Here is a 22,592-nt window from a genome sequence, read left to right as displayed (position 1 = left end):
TTTTCACTAAATAAAGATATATATTTAATATCATATTATTTAATTATAAGCCCTGAGAGTGAACAATAAATGTTCGAAACTTAGGTATGCTGAAGTGCTTGTTGGAAAACCTACATCTCGAGAGAAAAATCCTCTGAAGGATATTTCTCTCTTTATACCTCCTTCCTTCACCCAAGTGTCATGATGCTGCTATTCATGTTCCGAAGTGCGTCAATGCTTGCGGAAGGCGCTGATGCAGCTAGTCAGTTAAAAGTAACAATGATATCTGTGCATCTCCTATATAAATAAATAATTTTTAGTGAAAAAGTTCTTACGTTTTACAACTAAAATGTCAGGTTACGTGTAAAAGATTTAATATGTGAAAAAGTGAGTTCGAATAGACAGGACGTCGAAGGAGGAAGGCGACAGTCCTGTGAAAGACACAACGGAGTGCATGAAGAAAGGAAAGTAGACAAGAAAAAAATATAAAAAGACGAAAGAAAAAGTTCTGACATCATTCTTTTTTTGGATGGAAGAACAGTGATAATGGCACGTATTTCTTCTCACTCAGGGTGAAGCAATAAAAATAGACGGGGAATGCAAAAGGAAGGAAAGGAGATCGGGTGAAAAAAATGAAGACGGGGTCGCGCCACCTTGCGCCTCAACAGATTCCCTCGTCCAGCACCCCTCTCCTCCCGTCAGTGGGGAAGAATTAGCGAAGATCCTTTCTCCTTGAGCTCCCGAGACTCACAGCGAACCTCCGTGCTCCACCCAAGTGTCATGATGCTGCTATTCATGTTTCGAAGTGCGTGAATGCTTGTGGAAGGCGCTGATGCAGCTAGGCAAGTTGGAAGGAACAATGCTATCTGTGCATCTCGATTTCGCCATCGAATGAGCTTCGCGCAGCACGTCGACATTCTAACTTTGCTTCTTGTGCGGGTGTTTTCATGCAATGTCTTTTTCATGAAGTGCTACTACCTAAGGTGAATAACTTCGCTGAATTCTTATGCATTTCTTTGCGAATAATTTATATAGAGATTGTATGAAGGGGTTTCATCGAGGAGTGGACTTGCAGGTCTCAAATGGTCCCCTTAGAATCAATTCATTACAGTTACACCATTTCCAGAAATTCAAATCAAATTAGCTAAAACTATATTAGTTAAATAAATACGTGTAGGTTGTGAAAACAGGCAGGGGATCGTGAAAGATTCCGGAGATTATGATCTTCAGCGGTTGACCTCATTTATTTGATAACCATAGAAATGATTATAACTTTATTCAACCGTGTTTTGCACTCATAAGGCTGTTACAAATCCAGTTTCAACTATTCAACAATAGTATTTTGGTTTCAATACTGTACTTACGATAAACCACAGTCTAAATACTATCCAATCCAAGTATTCTTCTTTACTTGGCATCTTTAAAAAAATGCGGGATTTGATTGCGATTTAATTCTATTTCGACCTTGCAATGAGCTATTTACGTGCTATCCCGATGTAAAAAAGCTCACTCAAAAAAGCGATAAAAGAAAAATATCATTTCACATATCATACTTTAAATTTATCGATTTTATAGACTACAATCTTTCAATGCGTGATCGTGTAGAGTTGGGCGATTTTAGACCGAATTGGAACATAACTCCTACGGAGAAATTTTCCAATATTCCTCATATAGAAATAAACCTTACGCTAAGTAATTTATTAAGATACGCTCCTGGAAACGTAAGCGTAAATTACAGCTTTTAAGGATAAATAAATTCATCATTAACTTTTGGTCTAAAATAAAGTTGGTTGGAACAATGAATTACGATTATTAATCCTTTAACCTCAAAACCATTTAAGAATACTCAAAAATTTTATTAGCAAAATTTGAATACATAAAAAATTCTTCATTGTAAATGAATGAGTCTTTGGATCTCTTGCGAATATCTGCAAAATATAACTCTTGAATTGAGTAAGAATACTAGTAGACTTTATATTGATTCAGAGAATATCTTATTAATGTAATAGTATTTCGTTTAAATAATTCGGAGTAAATTTCATGAGCAGATTAACGTGCCCAATGTGATTGACTGAAGCGCTATATAATTGTATTATGAATGGATTTTACACTTAATTTCTTCGTTTACATCAAGTCTGATCATTGTACCTTGAGGAGGGAATTTGAAGTGGTTTTTTGAACCTGATGAAACTTCTATTTCATATGTTTCGAGCGAAATAATGAACCGAATACCGTCCATTTTCATTGGAGGAGTGTAATTTCAAGTAGGTGTCTGTCTTATGGTCCCTTTCCGGCCTATTAGTTTTCCACTCTGCCTCCGCAATTGAATGGGTGCTTGGTATTCAGACGTGCGCGCAGCTTATCACTCCATCGAAGTCTCGCCTTAGCATGAGAGGAAGAAAAAGGGCTTTCTCCCCCGTTTCCACTGGATTTGGAGGGAGTTCACGTTAATTAACATTGAGCATCTGGGAACCGAACGGAACCATGGGATGGTCTAATAGTGAGGGAGTCGGGAGCTCTTTTTTTTCTCTCGCAGCTCCCTTGCGTAATCGAAGCCTTGCCTTTTCCCTTTTTTTTTATAAACTCCTGTTCCTTCCTTCTACGTCAATCAGAGTCTTGGTTCCATGTCCTCCCTCTCGTATCCCTCTCTTTAAATCTATCTTCATAACAAGAGCCTCATGCAATAAAGGGAAGAGTGATTTTTACTTACTCAAACTGTGAATAAAAATCTTGAATGTTCCGCCGGAATAATGCTTGCATGTTATATAATTTTCACCCTAATTGATTATTTTTTTAAAGTTTATCGTTACTTATCCCATGAACTGAAAATAACAACTATATCTGCTTATTAACTCCTGCTTAAAATTCAATGTTGACTGTGGCATGGATGAACATTGTATCAAATAGAACTACTTACCTATATAATGGAAAGAAAGGTGTTCCAGGGATCGTTTCTTTTCTCGGTAATCCCAAACTAGGTTCTTACAAACCTTTTTAGTAGAAATATTTTAATATTTTGTTCATTTATAAGTTATTTACTTATATCTGAGCAGAAAGGGAAATGCACTTTTGTTTTTTCTCTTATGGCTAACCCCAGAGAATAAATAAATAATCATTCATTCAATCGTTCAAATTTTCATCTTTTTTAACCATGAAAGCCATTTGTATGGTTGTGCCCATTTAAAAGTGATTCAAGATGAAATAGCGTGGTATGAAAGGCATAGAGGTGGTGCTGGAGCTCAATATAAAAGATACAGGATTAATTGTGTTCATAAGTAAGCTAAGTTTGATAGTTGTAAGGAAGATAAGTAATTCCCTTTAACTATCCAATTAATCGTTTAAAATAGCGAAGATTTTCGCGTTTTTTTGCGTTCACCCTCAATTTTAACGCAGTTTATACAATACAGTTTCATTTTATTATTTAAATAATTTACTGCCAAGCTTAAATTGATCAGTTAATTTCCGAGGAAAAGTAGATTCTTCTACATAATAATCACGGTCTACATTCTACATGCAACGATTTATTAGGGTATACGACTACCATTTATTTTGAACACATGATTTACCTTGAAATAGATAGAAGTCCATACAAGATATGTTACTAAGATCCAGCCTCTAAATACTCGGATGGTACTGTACCAAGGCTGAATTGCAGTTTATCTTCTCAAATAGGTTAATAAATGCGCTCCATTATCAATCATGCGGGTTATGAATATTCTTCCACCCACGTTGAAAATTGTCACAGCTCACTGCTAAGTTTATCTATGTAGCTATTTACGGTAAACCAAATGCGTCTATTTATTTAACCATTTAATAACTATACTAATGAAGTCAGGTGTAAAGTTTTGACACCCTCCATGCTAAATCATATTTTTACAATCCTATCTACCCTTGCAGGATCTTGTGGGATTATTTTATGTTTCCCTTAATAAAGTTCACTCTATTATTCTTACAGGTGCCCCTGGGATTCGTCTGATGGAGGTGAGGATTCCGATGCACACAGTGAGAGACCATAGCGCCCGATTGGAATGTCACTTCGACATGGAAGGGGAGTCCCTCTACTCCGTCAAGTGGTACAAGGACGGAAACGAGTTCTACAGATACCTCCCCCGGGACATGCCCCCGGCGCAGGTCTTCCCACTCCCTGGAGTCACCATCGATGTGAGTATATATTAACTTCATTGAGAACACCACTGTCCCAAGTATTTTCGTGACTCGTCTAATTTCCAGTTATATTAGGTGCTAACTCAACTAACCTTTCTGCCTATATCTTTTTGGAGATGCTAATAAGAGTTCTGTTTTGTCTACATTATTTTTTAACTGTTTACATTAAAATATTCCTCAAACTTGAAGATGCATTAACTGTTTGTAAGTAACGCTGAATAATTCTTAATCAGAAACGTTGAAAACAATTACACATAGAATAATTATCACAAAATGCATTATCTCATACTGACCTTTTTTCAAGGCAGTCAAACCTTAGATCAATTGAGGGTGAAGAACGATAACAGGCATGGGTCTCCTAGGAATAATATCCGCTATCCTGGAAGCTATGATTTGCGTAAAGGGCTTTTTAGTCTCATCATTCAAAACACTATGATGTTGTTTGGAATGGACGGATTGATGGAAGGGGTATTCCCATTTAGACTTTCATTTCGTACCAAGTAATGCTGTTTTTAGAGACTTTTAGATCTCCTTTTAATTAACCAATTTGTTTCATAATGATAAATTTTTTGAAGTTTTAAGCGCAGCAATAGTAAAATACAAAATTAATATGTATTGTGTCAATAAAAAACGGAGATTAAAACTTTTCCCAAGCATAAAATAATATTCTTCTCGTAAAAGATAAAAAGTTGTAAGTACTTTTATTTGATAAATTAGGCAAATATGTGATCTGAATGGAAGATTTAAAGAGTGAATCGGAAGACGAAAACTTCTTGATCATTCTTTGACTTAATTTGGGTACAAATGTTTTTTTTAATTTTTTACAATTTTAAGTATATTTTTGCATACGAAAGAAGTATTACTCTTGAAAACACATAAATATAAATGCAAGTTTGTACACGTTGCAAAAATTTACTTGATGAAAGTAACTCAAAGCTAAAGGCACCTTTTCTCTTTATGTAAAATTTTACAAATCAGTAACAAGTACAGTCATTGCTTGGAAACTGTTTCTTGTAGATTTTTATTTTCTTCAGGATTCACTCTCCCTAATGCAGGGCTGTATTTTTTACCTTTTTTCCATTTTATTGGAGAAGAACGAACTTCGACACTGAAAAGTTCGATTACGGACAACACAAATAACTTAGCCTGACGTTGGGTCAAAGATAGATAGCGCCCCTATAGTTATTATATTTATTTAGCTCTCTTGAGTAGGTGTTGGTTAACATGTCTTAGAATAGCTTGATCATTCGGGGTTTTAGGGAATCAAATCTTTTGGAAGCAGGAGCGTAGGCAGCTGTGGCTAGGACAAATTGGTGGTGGCGGCCGAAATCAAGAATTATGAAGGTCATAGTCCGCCGTCTAGCATGCGCGGCATTGGTGTGAAATCGTTGCCTGAATTTTAATGGAAAATAATAGAATCTGCACCCTGCAACCGAAATCAACCTTCGATGAAATGTATAAGAGGGTCCCCATCATGCGTCTAGAATCTATAATTAGAGTTTCGTTCAAATCTTTGAAGTGGCATAATAAATGTCTCACAAATGCTACATATCATGACTTCCTTTCAATCTAATCAGGTAGCAAGTTAAAGAAAAAACTAGCGAAACATTTTTCGATAAATGAAAAAATATTTAACTCATTCGATTTTTATACCTTTTCTTAACTATGCTGTATAATGTCAACGAAAATCCATTTGAAGTACAGAATAAGGTATTTTGCATTTGATTACGTCTAAAAATGCGAAATTTTCAAATGTGCAAACTATCCTGTCAACTGCAGTCCTATTAGACGGCTGATTGGTATTTTTGTGTCATTAAATACTTGCGCTATTATTTTTCGTTAAAAGGACAGAGAGTGTTCTATATTTCAGACTAATTTTTTCCAATTTGTTTTTGCCTTTCCAAAAATAATTGCATCACTTGTATAATGTAAGTGTTGCAAGTTTGACCCTTAGGTTGACTCACCGAGTAAGCGATATTTAATCCTATCAAAAACAATATAAAATCATGTATGAAGTGAATTCCTTGTCCTTATTTTATTAATCCTTGTCCTATATTTTTGCTTCTCCTGTCAGATCCACAATTCGACGGAAAGCACGGTGGTGTTGTCTTCGGTGAACCTGTCGAGCACCGGCCGCTACCGCTGCGAGGTGTCAGCCGAGGCCCCGTCCTTCCAGACCGTCTCCGACCACGGAGACATGGTCGTCGTCGGTGAGTCAATAATAATAATAATAATGGTGTGGTTTCCTATTATTTATTTACTGCCTAAACCGAAAGATTATTACTCCTGGAGTACGTATTTGACGCTTTTAGGTTTTTAAATGACGATATCTATTTTTCGCGATTAAATGAAAAGTGATAATTTTCAAGCGCGCGAAAACGCAACGGGTAAGTATGAATGCTGGGAAAACTCCGTGTGACGTCGTTCTAGTTCCCACTGCCGCAAGAGAGGTGACCTTGGGGCGAGGCTTTGAGCGCTGATACGACGCAGGATGCTAGCAGGTAGCAGAGTACCCTGATAGCTGGTAGCGCTTGGTTCAAATAAGGATTATTAATACCTTCTCAAACGAAGAAAACTTTCCGACCTTATCCAGTTTTAATAGGTAATTATTAAGACGTTTCCCTGAGCTATTTGCCTCATGCATGCATTGGTAATCTCAGACGATGTTAAACTCCTATCTACTCGTATAGAAACTAGGTCCCTGTGACCTCACGTGGAGTGGCATCGCATGGGCGCCAATCTGGCCTTTTTGAAATGAGGATAAAATTGACCATTGCCATTCTTCTTAACCGGTATTTCTAAAACCAAATAATTTGTATATCATGAATACACTAATGGTGGGTAACGAATCGCAATCAATGCCTTTCGTTTTCTTTGATGAAGGAAACTACTCTATTCCTGTGTGCACCTTTTATCCCCATTTGTTCGTGAAAAAAGTGTGATTACTTAAGAACAGAGAAATAGAAATAGGCGAGAATAATACAACCCAACATACAATGTGCACTAACTAATCTATTCCTTGTCCTTGTAAATACGGTACGGTATTTGGAGGAGGCGACCGACAGATGAGGTAATTTTCGCCATGGGGGAAGGGTATGGAAGGAAGGGTGGAGAGAAACTCGGCGTCGGCATTAGCCTGCTCTTAACGATAGGCGCCAAGGGGACCTCGTCTTAACATCCCATCCGACGGACGGAGTGTTGCGCTTGAAATGTCCTCCACACAACACTCAAGCAGGGATCGGGCAGTCTCTAAAAATTCTCTGCCATTGCCGGGATTTGAATCCGAGCCCGCCGGGTGGGAAGCCAACACTCTAGCCACCACACCAACCCGATCCCTCCTTGTAAATACATAAATATAATACAATGTAAAAGCATTTAAGTAATTTTTGGTGTTTTATAATACATATATATTTCAGTAATTACGCAAGATTAAACTAGATTTTTTTTTAAATCCTTGGAAAACTGGGAATTATGCAAGAATTTTTCTGATTTGATAGGCTGGGCATCCTGATTGAAAATGTCACCGTAGTATTTGCTTAGGAGAAAAAATTTATAATTGAGAGAGAAGTAATTAAAGTTGGGTCCACTCTATCCAGGAGGTTTTAGGTTATTAGCATAACGTTTTAACGAGTAATTTACCACGAAAGAATAGAAAATACTCCCAGTTAGGCAGAATGGTACGTTCCCGTAATACCCTATATTGTACCTAACTGGCTTCACATATCTCTTTAAATATCGTATTTGGTGCGGAAGTTATATTTTTTCCGGAAATTCAAATGTAATTTGGAATAATACTATTCTTATAAGGTAAACGGTTTAGGAATGAGGAACGTTATTTCAGGAATGAATTCGCGGAATTTATTAATATTTTTGGAAAAGTAATAAAAATAGCTTTTACGCCCAAAATGCTTATTGCGAGCCTAGGTTTCGAAGAGAACTTTATTATCAGGTGATGATGATGATTCTATTTTTAACCTATGTCGCATTGTAGCTCTGCAATTTACATATTAGGAGAAACAAAACTCTTATTATAGTTGATTTTTTACATTTTCGGTCTCGTATCAGTGGTTATTGTTGCCATCCTGGAAGAGCTCAGTATTAAATTATGCTAAAAAATTATTTATGATAGGAAAATGATTATTTGGAATGAGGCTATTGATAAGATTTTCTTTGAGAGGATGTTTGCGCTTTCGTAAGCGTGAAATTTGTCCTTAGAGTAAGATGAGTTTTCAGGAACGTTGAAGAAGCAAACTTCAGTGTTAAGAGACTTGGAATGTGCGGCAGTGAGCCTGCCGCTCCTCGGCACACTCCAGCCGCTGCTGGTGTGGAAGAGAACCTTTGGAGGCCGCTCCACCGTAAGCTAGAAGCCTCGGACCGTGCTTGGGTAGTGCGTGGGAACGAAGCCAGACTCAGCGCAAGGAACTCCAGGGACACGATTTTCCTCTTTTCCCGGTGACCTCTTTAGTGACTTCGAAAAGAACAGCCAGTTTTCCCCGCTACCATCCGTGAATTTCAGGACTTAGCCATCAAAAATATGCGAACTCCAAATTCATCTGGCCCTTCCTTGTGTACTTAAAGATCTTGTCTCATTTAAGTAGCCGATTAATATATTTATCAGGGGAAACACCTTTGCATCAAAGGATCTCTCTATATTAATATTTTTAAAAAGTATAGCACTGTACTTCACCTTTACTAAGATTTTTGAATAAATTTTTCTGCTGTTTTTTTTTCGTATTTGGCAATTTTGTTGGTGTTTCTCAGTGTATGGCATACTCTTATTTCTAGTGCCTCAGTAGTTTCTGCCAAGTTCATAATGGCTTCCAATGTAATAACCTAGGAGAAGGTCTGAGGCCATTTGGTGCCCATTTTATAGGCATGGATTGACTTGATTTGTCATCTTCAATGTGCTCAAAATTCATAGAGAAACTGTAGAAGCAATAGCGGTACATAAATATTGTCCAAATAATTCGTCTAAGTGTACAAAATTATCACTTGTGAGCTTTGCGCGCTTTCCAATTGTTTGATTCTCCTCCCGGGGGTGCTATATCCTGTAATACAACTAAAATCGTTCCGTCTTGGAGGTTTTGATATTCCTGAAAAGGACCAATTAGTTTGAAGTTATAAAAATTATTCCACGGATGCACCATTGCGTTTTCTAATGGATCAAAAAGGTAGCCATTCATTAGCAGCTGCCGTGTAATCAAGCAGCAATTTTATTAGAAAAGTTGGGCGAACTCAGGAAAAACGTTGGATAAAGATATTGGTAAAATCCTCCCCCGGTTGCTTGCTGAGAATACAGCTGAACAAGCCTCTCTCATTTTAAAGCTTTATCATGCTGATTACCTGGTTTATCGGTGCCTGGCTCTTGACCTGGAAAGATAAAATCAAATGATAAAACAAAAGGAATAAGGAACATTTTATCCGGACGATGAGGAAATTTTCGTGCAGACTAAACTTTTAGAGAAGATATTTTGCTGAAGCGCTGAAGATTCGTTCCATCTCGTTCGCCTTCCACTGGGAATCAAAATTTATTCTCCCTAATTAGGAGAGGTTCATCTAGTATACCTATGTTTTTTTTCATTTATTCAGAGGCATGTTGAGATGAAAAAAAATCCGTGGATTGATGCTGTATCAGCCATAATTGCTCCATGATTACAAAAGTCTTAACGAGTATGCACCCAAAAATATGCCCTTTCATTGTTCTCTAGATTTCCGTAGTTCTACTGTTCGAGCTAAGTTTTATTCATTCGAAGGAAAAAGGGCTCTGTATAAGGCCGTAAATTTAAGGCTGGCGAAAGATAGAAGAGCCCACCCGATATGTGACGAAATATTTACAACCCAAGCAATCGTAATATAGATATTGTTTGAAAATTGTTAATACTCTCATAGCATGGATTAGCATCCCATAGTTCCAAATGAATCACACAATGTTTGACACTTGATTTTGATAACTATAAGATTTTTGCTATTTTTGACACACATTTGATAGCTACAATATTTTATCAGTAATGATATTTTTCTAAACTCAACACGTTCCAGGCCGCGAAAGCTCCATGCAGTCGTTTAGTACGTAAAATGATCCTCTAAGATCTGGAATCACCTTTGGACGTTAGCGTTAAGAGTATTCACCCCTTAATTTAAGAAACCTTTTTTTCAGTGGCTCCTAGCTTAATGAAATTCTCCTAATGCTATAGGATTGTTCGTGATCGTCACGTTGAGATCGTTTTCCCTGATTTTTTTCCCAATGACATAACCTTTAGAAAAGCCTAGATAAGATGAAGCTAATGTTAATTAAGTATGTAGTCTCGTGGGTTGGTTGGACCTCCGATTCGTTCCTCCCTATATATGTAGTGAGCCAGTAAAGAAAGTGAATATAATTGTACGGCTTTTGCTACCACCTTTGCAATATTGCTTACAAAGAGCCACTATTGCAAGACAGGCAATATACTCACTATGTTCCGATTCGTCGCCGTTACCACATAAATCAAGGGCCAGATTATATATCTCAATTGTCCGCCCTTCCCTTCTCTATGGTTGTGAAATTTTTGCACGAAATAAAACCATCAGAAGAAAACTAGAATTTTTTCAAAATAAATCGCTTCGCCTCCTACTGAACCTTTCAAAATTAACCAATATGAAAGACGTTCGCTGTGCTCTAAGAATACCATCGATCAACGATTTTATTAATTATTTAGTTAAAAACTTTAAATCCAGGCTCGGGGAGACTAATAATAAACTGCTTACAGACATTTGGAACTACAATCCAAACGTTCCCACCACATACACACTGCCTTTGCAAATTACTCTTCTATGAGTCTATTCTATGTCTTTCCCTCTTCTAGATTAGATATGTTCATAATTAATTTGAAATAAATTGAAACAATCAATGTGTTTTTGGAGGAAAAAAAAAGAGATAAAATGTTTAAAAAAAAAAGAGAGAGCATTAAAAAAATTGAAAAGATCCAAAAAAATATATAATAATTACAAAACGATTAAAAATGTAAAAACAAGTAATTATAAATTACCAAAAAGAAAAAAAAATTATAATAAAAATCTCCAAAAATAATAAAATAAAATGTATACTTTACAAGTCCTATATCAATTGTGTATAATCAACTGTTTAGTATGTAAGCTTCTGATAACGCTAACCCACACTACCCCAAACAACATAAACATATGCGCAAAAAACTCATTGAATTGTAAACTGGCTGGTTGTGGTAAACATGGTTTACCGGTTCCTTCCCTTACGCTTATAATGCGATTGGTTCCAAGTGTCATCGATTGCATGAAATTCAAGAAATGCATGGATGCCTGAGCAAATTTAATTATTTAAAAATTTACTATTGCTACAGGTAACATTTCGTTGTGTATTGGTAGTTTAAGCGCATTCGTGCTCTCAACCTGACCGGTATGTCAACCCCTCGTCACGCCCCTTCCTCCCCTGGAGAGCTCCTCTGCCTTTGGGGAGACTGAGACCCCTTCCAGGACCTATAGCGGCTGCCGCACCTTCGCCATCCCAGAAGCGTCCCACCTTTGCACCCTTTTCCTCGGGGCACCCGTGGAGTATGCAAATGAAGGAATCTGCATCTAAATTGGGAAGCTCATTGTGCCCCCGGTAGAATGGCGCAGGATGAAAGCTTTCCGGGGTCGAGACGGAAAGGGGAGGAGAATGGGGTGGAGAACGAGAAAGAGATGGATGAGGGGGATGGAGAGAGGGAGGAGGTTTTGCTGAACGCCTCGAAGGAAACAGAGAAAAAAATTGAAAGAATCGGAAGGAGGGGTGGGTTGAGGAAACAAAAAGAAAAGAAATGACGTGTAAAGGCGATGGAATACGAGGAGAGAAAATAGAAAAAGGTGCCTAATGTATAAGGATAGGGTTTGAGGGCTGGTAGCTGTGCGTTGGTAAACCTGGTGCCAAAATAGGGTGGACCTGAAAACAAAGGAAGGTGATGAGGTAGGACTCAAACATGCGAATATTACAAAAGAGGATCCTCATGACTACCCTCTGTATGTGTTGTCATCCACCGCGTATTTAAATGGGTTTGCAGAAGTCGCCACTCGCGTCGCTGACGGACAAATTGATTCGAGTTTCATTGGAAAAATACGTAAAATTAGAATTGTTGTGCGGAATTCATGTGTATCATCATTTGATCTATCAAATTCAAAAAAGTTTAATGCTACTTCTTGCAATCACAAGCACTATAAAAAAAATTATTGCGAAGAAGTGAATCGCATTGCACTCAACACCGCGCCGCGGACATTTTTGAAAACCGATTAAAATGCCAACGTAACGGCAACAGAAGAAGTCCCCTTGAGGTAGGGATAAAAACGGGTGAAAATTTCATCCCACCAGAGGAAGTGTTAGTGCTTACATGGGAAGAGACGGAAGGGGGAAGTGGATGGGGTAGGGAGATGAATGACGATTGATAGTGATAGAATGAAGTTTGCTGAACGCCTGAAACGAAAGAAAGGAGAAAATTAAAGAATAGGAAGAAGAGAAGCGAGGGTTGAAGAAACGAAAGAGAATGATGTGTAAAAGAGGAGGAATACGAGGAGAGAAATTAAAAACATAATATGATATAAAAATAAATTCTTATAAAAAACAACTCTTTTTATCGCGATCTAAAACGAATAAATAGAATTTCCTATCAGCCTGACAGATTCTCTCAAATTATTTGATTCATATGCAACAAAAAAAAAACGCTGGGCGCATGTTCCACTATAACAATTTGTAAAAAAATGAATTGCTTTGTCTCTCTATCATTCTCATTCCTTTAAATGACCGCAGCGCCGCCATCAGAGTTTGATGACCATTTTTTGAAATAATCTCCTTATTTAATTTTAATGCTGAATGACAATTGAAATATGTTTTCCTTAAAACTTTTGCGGGTACTCGTCATTTTAAATAAAAACTTTTGGGCAACGTCGCCGCGTCAATTTTTGGGTGGCTCTAACGTTTACCGACCGTTGCTGGTTGCTTTCTCAAGAGAATCTCATGAGGTGGGAAATTAAGTTAAATACATAAAGGTTTCCGTGTCAGGGGGTGGAGGGAGGGGAGCGGGAGGTTGGTTACAAGTGCCTCCCGCTCCCCTCCCCTAACCACCTGACACGGATACCTATACATATAAATTTAAATTCCCACCTCATCAGGTTCTCCTGAGATAGCCACCAGCATGGGTCGTGAAACGTTGGGGCCACCAAAAAAAAAAAAACATTGACGCGGCGACGTAACCCGAAAGTTATTTTTTACCAATTGAGGTACGGTTAAAATAATAATAAGAGTGTTAACATATATTAAATAATCATCTCATTCTGAGTTATCCACTAATTTCAGGTTGGTACGTATTACGTAATCGGAAACTGGGATAAAATTGAATTGAAAGATTTGACTCAGACAATATGGCCAACACAAAGAGGAGTTTATGATAACGTTTTAATTATAAAAAAGGTCCCTTATATACTATGATAGAGTTTGAGGGCTAATAGCTTCTTAATTTTGAAGAGGCAATGGGGTGGACCTGAAAACACAGAAAGGTGATGAGGTAGGGAATAAGACGGATGAAAATTACATACTACCAGAGTTAGTGTTAGTTCTTTCTGGAGAAAAGACGGAGAGTTCGGAGTGGTTAGGAGTGGATAGGGGTGAAGAATGGGAGTGAGATGGATGCGAGAGAATGAGGAGGGTGTTGCTGAACGATGCAGAAAAAGTAAAAGAGTCAAAAGGCGGTAGGGGTTTGCAAGGGCAAAAGGAAATGGGGTGGAATGCAAGGGGAAATAGGAGAAATAATATACTAAGGTGCATTTATCTATTACGATTGGAGTTGTGGGTGGATATGCGGTGAATGTGTGCGTGCATTCTTTTCTACTGTGGAAATAGAGAGGGACTTAAAAACGAGGAAAGGTATTAGGCGGGGATATAAATAGCTGGATATTGTGTTCCTTAAGAGGAAATGTTGGGAAGTAACGTTTGGAAAATTGGTTCGAGTTATGGGAAGCGGGTGCAAAGGTTTATTGAATAAAATCACAACTTTAATCAATCAGTTACCCATATTATAGCGCTAATATAAATGGGGTATTAATTCGTTTTATGTTTATGATATTTTGAAAGCGTAAGGATAAAATTATTAGACGCGAATCAATTGTTTTGAAAAAAAATGCAGTCTTGGATAGCGATTAATGCTGGAAAGTTTTTAAACGAGATATAAGGAAGACAACACAACGGTGGGTATATAAAATATTTTTGAAAGAATTTATATGTTAACTTCGGAGAGTGACAACAGTGAATATGTTCCTAATACCATAGCTGGGAGTTTTTTCCCTTTCACTCCAAAATATAATATGGATAACAACGTGGACCATAAGCGTTCACCTTTCGTCTTTAATAAAGCTATTTGAGGCGTAAATATGATGTTTAGAGAGTCGTATGAACTGCAGCGAAATTAACTATTAAGATGCCCTCTTATTGAAATGAGGCTTCGCGCGCTAATTGACTGCCACAATGTTCCGTGAGGCCTGAGTGGCACGTGTGTTGCTACTCAATGCCAAATAATCTCATCATCATCATCACCATCACTGGTCAACAATCCTAGGATTGGTTTGACGCAGCTCTCCACTCAGTTCTCCTATCAGCTAATCTTTTCACACCTACGTATTTCTCCTCTTTCACATCTCTCTTTACTTGTTCCATATATTTTGTTCGAGGTCTTCCTTTTCCATTCTTGCCTTCCACTTGTCCTTCGACCAAATAATCTAAACAAGATAATTATCTAGCTCCAATACTATACGAAATATTTTTTTTTAATGTGTTAAGTTGTGTGTCACGTGTTTCAAAATATTCAGATTCATGGAGAAACTTTTCCAGAAGTATCACAGATTCTCTAGGCAAGAGTGAAAATAAAAAATGTTAAAAAATATGAATGAAAGACTACTTGAATATTATTCTAAACATTAAGTTAGTATTTAAAATATTTACTATGATTTTATTTTAAATAATTTAATTTTTAAATATTTATGTAATTTAAAATTTCATCACTGCCGGTGAGGGGCTCAAAGTTTTCACTAATAGCTCAAATTAGCTTTGACTTAAAATAATTTCTCAAAATCACCTCAGATTTAAATTCCTGCTCGTGAGTAGGTACGCAATCGGGCTCGATATTTATGAAAATTATCCTTATAAAATTTATTGAAGAATCATTGTGAAGCAGCCAGTTCTTAACTAATTTTGACGTAATTTTTGAGAGGTGTGCCAGTAAAAAAAATAGCAATACTCACTGAGTGTACGTATTTAGTAATAATTTACATTGAAAATTTATGTTTTATAGTATAACATCGTTTCAGGTTTGACTTGGTGGAAGTTCGATATACCTATGATAAAAAACTATAAATTGACACAAAATGACAAACGACTAATTTCAAGGAAAAAACCTCACCTTAGATAATGAAATAGTATTTTGAAACCACGGTCGTTTGTTGAGTTTTGCATTAAAGTGTGGCAATCACCATTTATAGTTTTTATCGTGGATTGATGTACTATCATTTTAGCAATCATTCGTATAATTTTTTCAGCTTATATAATTAAATTTTATTAATGCTCGGAACCATTGTCGTCCTTCACCAATACATCGATGCTCATTGTTTCTTCTGGACACAAGCGAACACAAACTTGTTCAAATCTATTTACACAAAACCGCAGTTTATTAAACGTGCAAATGCCACTGAAAATTTACCTTTTCTCTCCAATCTCATCTCAAATATAATTTTTATCACCCAACATGAAGGGCAATGCAGAAGACAAGCCATACACTAGGGAAAAGGAGTGGTGCAGCTCTTGTGGTTGATAGCTTTTCTTTGAAAGCAGATATTGGAACAGTGAGTAACGATTTCGATTTCCAAGGCTTTTGGGATTTCACCTGGAAGCAAAGCCAGCACCACAAAAGAATCACGTGCGGGGCTTACTGGAAATCTGTTCTAGTTCTATGAAGGTGGGAAGCAACCGTGTGGGTAAAATGAAGAACGCCTTTCGCCAATGCTGCCAAACTAACGGCCGCTCTCAAAAGGCTCTAGAAAAGGCCGATACGCACGCGGGCCATAAATAAAAACATAGCTCGGAATGTCTTGTAAAAACCAACGCTCAGTTTCTCAGATTACGGCGAAAAATACTCCCGTGCCAGTTTTTATCTATGTCAGCAAAATTTCGTATGAGTCCTTATTATTTATAGGCCTAGGAGAAGAACTTTAGGAATGCATGGATCTATGACACATCCACTGTAACTCTTTATTTTAATCGCATGTATAATTCATGTACTATTTATTCCGACACTTTCCTACAGTGACAATAGCATTTTCATAACTCCTGAGGACCCCAGTAGTTTTAATTGGCCTTCATAAAATACATGCCCTTAATAATTTTGAACTTTGAGAGGGAATCAAGCCAAAGTGAATAAATGTCGGTATTAAATTTATCAATCGCATTGTTTCCCCAATTGGCAACTTTTAGGGTGTTTAGACAAAGAACTATCGAACTAGCACCAACGCTGTCTCGCGTTGGTGCTAGTTCGATGCGGAGTTAAGATGAGGCGAAAAAATATTTTCCTGTGAATCTTGAGATTTCTTTAATGCAAAACTATTCATGACTCCTCATGATATATTTTCATGTTGGTAGCAATATTTTCCTTTGGTTTCACGTTTACCGCTTTAAGTTTCTGCTATACGGCTGAGATTGAAATGGGAAAAAAATCAGATTGCGTGATCGTTGATTGGTCTGATTGGCTGATTCCGATGATGGCTTTTATCATTTTGATTGTTTAGATTTGAAATTTAAACTCTATTAAATACAACAATCAGTAAAAGAAAAAATGTAGAGACAATTAGATGGGAGGCAAGTCGTCTCTCGAAACGTCGGCTTACATAAAAGCATTAACCTGGCTGAGAACCCGAGATATATTCTTCAAAAAAATTATTGACCATAAACAAATCATTAATCGCTTACTTTTCAATTTTCCACTGTAAAATGGAAATCGGGGGCTTCAGCGTTGACTTCAGATTTTGGCATTGTGCTCCTAAATTCTGTGCTTCTGTTTGAATTTCCCTGACGACGAGTCTATGGCCATTTTTATAAATCCATTTCTATCCATTCCCTACTCTCAATACCCTGTCCCCTCCCCCCCTACTCCCGTTACCCCTTCCCCCCGAAAAGAACCCATCCGTATTATCAACGCTCTCCACCCAGCCACTTTTCTTTCGGAATTCGATTTGTCGAAATTGGAGGCGCCGGTATCACTCACAAGCGATCTTTTATTCGGACCACATAAGAGGTGGAGTGGGTTGAGGCTGGAGATTGTGTTCAATTCAGACATGAGGGTTGTTCGAGTGGTGGTGGGCATAGGGCAAAAAGGCTAGAGATGGGATGGAAAGGAGAAAAGTTATAAAAGGAGGAAATATGATTGCAAATATATGGTGAATGTAATGCTAGCGATTATTCATAGTTCCCGTATTCATTTCTTCAAACGTTTATAAACTGCTTTAGAAATCGAACGGCAGATGGTGGCAGACAGTAACTATTAGGTCCAAAATAAGGAAATTAAATCGTAGGTACTGATTTAATTAGAAATAATTAATATTATTCTATTTAATAATAACTAAGCGTCCACTTCAGCGTATACTAAACGTGGCATGAGACACGCATATATCCGTAATTATTTCTATTGATATCTGGGTGTCGGATAAGAGTACCTCTGGTCTGTTCCATCGGCCGTAGTTTGCAGGCCAATGTCTTAGAAAATGAGTGCGGTACAAACCTTACGCTTAATTATATTTGTGACGGTGAAAAAATATTTGTGACTTTCATGCTGAAATAAGAGAGTAAAGAACTAACTGAGTCCTTAAAAAATTTGTATTATCCATGGCCATCATCATCATATATTAGTATTCGTGAGATATGTTTGACGTAACTCTCATATCCGCTCTACTATCTGCTAGCGTTTTCATGGTGACGTAAGTCTTATCTCTGGTATCCTTAATACGCTGTCCTATGCAGCTCATTTGGGGCCGTTCCTTGCCCTTCTCCTCACCGTCCTGTCTTTACACTAATTTTTTTATCAAGACGACAGGCTTCTTGATGTGGCCTGTCGAATTTCTTTTAGGTTTTATAGAAGACTTCTCTTTTTTTCCTCCCTTTTTCTCGGCACTTCCTCATTACTTATTCGTTAGATCCATTAATTATTCCTTATTCTTAGGCGCCGCAGCATTGCGAATGCTTTTACTCTTGTAACACCTGCTGCTGTTATCTTCGAACCCTCGCTGCGTTACAAAACCATGCTCAATATCGATGGCTAAGTTCTAACAACACGTATCTCAAAAATAGCTACTTTTCAGGAGAGCAAAAAATGATTTATTTCTTTTACTTGCACGCTGAAATCAAAAACAAAAAGTTCATAAAACTGAAAAAGAAGCTTTCATTTTCAAATAAAGAGTTTTTCTTTGCTTGTATTTAATTTTCCAAATGTTATTACACTTTGTTCAAGATAACAGTCTAAAACTGGCCGAATTTCAGATACGTTTTGTTAGAACTTAGCCATCGATATAGAGCACCTGATGAATTATTTTCTTAGTTGTAGTGTTAGGAGGCATTAAAAAAGGTATTTGTGGACCATTATAACATCACTATATCTTCAGGAAATGATATGGCTGGTTGCGATGGTTTTAAGAAAAAGGCAAAATAATCGGTTTTCAAATGCCATGTAGGCGCTGTGCTTTGCTCGGGTAGACTTGTATCGGCATAACTACTTCGGAACGGTGAACACCGTATGAATTAATATTCCAGATTTCGTTGGTAGTATTTAAACAGATGTGAGTGCAATATATATATCTTTTTCAGTGTCACAATTTTTTACCTACGTGGAGGTTATCGTGAGATCCATATTAGCTTAAAATTATTTTGCTATGGTTGGTTTATTTTATTTCCCCAATAGTTTTTATATTTTTTGTTTATTTAATGGAACTAATTAATATACGTGTGGCAAGGGAAGTCGATATTACGATTAGCCACTAATAGGGGCTTTATATGGAGGAACTCACTTTATGTTAATTTTTTGTTTGCTAATGAACATTTATAAATAATTATTTTTTATTCGACCTACTGATTTACATCACTTTAACCCAAATATTTCTGTTTCAGTACTTGCAAAATGCGGATGCAATGTTATTTTATTCGAAATCATATGTTATAAATTGTTATTATAATCGGAAGATGTCGTAAATTTTATTTTACTGTGATAAACTAGAACAAGAATAACTAGAAAATGTTTTTAAAGTGAATAAAAACCATCTAGAAGCTATTCAGTAATAAAAATGAATTTCAGAGAAATATCAAACTTTTTTCAAAATTAAAACAACCATGAAATTGAGAGAAAACTATTTTTGTTAGCTTATTTGTGATTTTTCTCTTCTGTTTCTTTTATTCAGAGAATTCAATAGCATATTCGTGATATCTCCTGAAAAAGCGGGTAGTGTATCCTGGAGCCCTACAAAATAGCTCACACTCCTCATGGGATTTACTGGAAATTGTAAGGATTTTGAGACCACTATTTCACTATAGTGTTGTTCATTGTCACCATCGTTCATAGATCTCACTGGGCTCTGCATTCCTCCTGCATAAATTGTCACTATGCCTCCTCGATCTCTGTCAATGTGGCTCCATTTATATTCCACACTCGATTCAGCGCTTCGAATGTAAAAAGTAAATAAACTCGCCGTGGTAAGCTATTTGAACGGCGTTGGCCATTCATTGATCTCCCCTTCTTCTCCCTCTCGTTTGCTCTTATCCCAATGGCTGGCTTTATTTCCTCTTCTCTCCTTCTTCCGAAAAACTTTTACCGAATACAACGCATCTTCTGCAGGACATCTTATGATCTAAAGGTATACCGTTATCAATGAGTTTTTAAGTATGGAATAATATTGTAATGATGCATGCTGTTCCTGTAGCCATTAGCGGCAAATGGGATATTGTCATTTAATTATTATAATAATTTTCTCATGTGTTGCAAAAAACTTATGCTATGAAAGTTGAATCAATACTAAAATATTTTCCTACCGGGGAAAATAATTACTATACAGCGGTTTTCTTCGGTAACTTTTAGCTTTTAGAGAATGTTATTTTAGGCAATGACTTCGTTGTTTCTTTTTCTTCAAGTGACTAATGGAGAATAATAGTAATATATTATTCAGATTCAGGTATGAATTTTCATGTTCCTAACTCCTGATCAAAATTGTATCCATTTTCATTACACATTGTTGGCCATGGTATCGATATTAGGTTCGATACAACAAAGTATTGGTTTCAATACCAGTTCAGGTCGAACCTCAGTTACGTAAACTAAAATTATTGGTGTGATGTTTTCCTATTAATGTTACCTCCATACTTTTGTTATCTTCATTATTGAGTTTTTTATTGGCAATTTATATGCATTTTTTTACTTAGATGTAGTTCTAGGTTTTTACCAAGTGCCTATCTCGAATTAATAAAGTATATTTAGGTAGGTATTACATATGAATTTAAAATGATCATAACTGGTTTTTCTTTAATCCTATCCATCTTTCACTCAGTTAGATTAATTAAATTTTTATTTAAAATTAGGTATTAGAGTAAAATATGGTTTTCGTATTATTATCACCATAATTATTTCCTCATATTTTGCATCTGCATATGTATGGCTAGTTAATGGATAAGTGTTTGCCTTACCAAAACACTTATTCTATGGAAAGTAAGTCTAAGTTGACTCAATACTAAATGTATCTTCTCTTAGGGAGATAATTATCTGGCTTATGACCAGCAATTTGTAGACTTCAGCATCGATAGCTAACTAGCAAGTCTTTGTTGGGAGTGGCAGAGAAAGTAATACCCACCTTTGATCCCCGCCTGAAGTATTCCCGAGGGCCCGGGGATGGGACTGAGGTAAATATTTTGGGAACACCGAATAATGTGGCGAAATTATTTCCTGCGTAAAAATCATCAAAATAATTATAATATAAAGTATTATTTTAAAGTTCGGTTTAATTTTACACCAAACAGAAAGGAAACCAGTTGATATTTACCCGCAATGGCTGTTACATGCATCTATTATTATATAAATTGGCAAAGGTTCGGAGAATATACATAAAATGGTATCTTCAGGTTGCGAAGAGCGGAGTTTGTGCATGTTGGCTGGGCAGGAGGCTATGCGATTGAAAAATAGTCAAGGAGATCTCCAAGGATACAGTCGCATTGAAAGGATAATGGAAGGACAGGCTAGCAAGTTAAAGTTATGGGAAATGAACGGTAAAATGCGAGGGAGGGAGGGACTAGTTTGGGAAAGAAGGGAGTCTTGCAATTTTTACGACCGTGAAATTTAGAGTTCTGACCATAAAGGTATGGGGAGCCTAAGAGAGCAGGAGAGAAGAGTTGCTTTGAAGTTACTTCGCGTTTTTGCCGCAATCACTATGCTCTCGTACATGAACGATTGCCGCAGCTGAAGGGTTAATCTAAATAATAAGCTCAAATAAATAGCTCAAAATAATAAGTAAAAAACAACACTTTACACTTCCCTAATGATCTCCTCCATCGCCCTTATGAGTCCTATGGAAAAATTAATCTAAGTAAAGGAAAATAAGGCGTTATTATTTTCGACGAAACACAGGTGAAAATTCAATTCCGATTTAGTCAAATATTGTTGAGATCAAACTGGATTATTTTTGCGGTTTGCTTTCCACTGATATTAAATAAAAAATATTCCCACTTTTCGTATCAATTCAATTTTTCTTTCGATCCCTACGCATCCGGATCACCCACATTTTTACCTCTGAATCTCAAATTGCTCACAAGTCCAATCCACAAAGAACACTCGATTAGATGTGTAAGACTTCTAGTCGACGATCGGATGTATTTGGAATATAGAAATATTGAAATGGTGAAGGGGATGAATGACGAGGAAGGAGAGGATAGAGTAAGCGCGGAAGAAACCTGAGATGGTAGAATAGGTAGATAGGCAAGGGTTTGGAGGAATATGCATAAAAAGGTAGCTTTAGGTTGCGAAGAGCGGAGTTTGTGCATGTGGGCTGGCCAGGAGGCTATGCGATTGGAATCCAAAATCTACTTCCGGAGGAGGGGTTCAGATAAAAATTTCAGTGAAGGAGATCTCCAAGCTCGCAAATGGGATGCATTTTGAGTGTTTCCTAGAGGATATGCGGGATCTTAGGTCTATACCTGCGCTGGGGTCGTGGGAAGTTTGGATTCATGCATGAGAGAGGAGACGACCCGATTGGATTTGATCAGACCTAGTAGTAAGCTTTTCACGGTGAGCCCTTTTATGCGACAGATTACAGGAACGTATTCCAGACATTTTTTTCCTGAAAGAAAAATTACTACGCGCCCTATGTTTAGCAAAGTGAACTCTTTATAACGATGTTTATATGGG

The 22,592-nt window shown here is 37.0% G+C and overlaps 1 protein-coding gene across 1 annotated transcript in view; it reads left to right on the top strand.

Annotated features, from left to right (window-relative positions):
- LOC124157130 overlaps window positions 1–22,592 on the top strand; it is a 282,883-nt gene that overhangs the window by 236,282 nt on the left and 24,009 nt on the right. The window contains exons 2-3 of the mRNA XM_046531634.1: window positions 3,935–4,140; window positions 6,218–6,353. Coding sequence (XP_046387590.1) covers window positions 3,935–4,140; window positions 6,218–6,353 — 342 coding nt within the window. The remainder of the gene's footprint in view (window positions 1–3,934; window positions 4,141–6,217; window positions 6,354–22,592) is intronic.

This window comes from Ischnura elegans, chromosome 4, assembly GCF_921293095.1.
Source record: "Ischnura elegans chromosome 4, ioIscEleg1.1, whole genome shotgun sequence".
In the NCBI taxonomy this organism is placed as follows: domain Eukaryota; kingdom Metazoa; phylum Arthropoda; class Insecta; order Odonata; family Coenagrionidae; genus Ischnura; species Ischnura elegans.
This window is presented reverse-complemented; position numbering and strand designations above follow the sequence as displayed.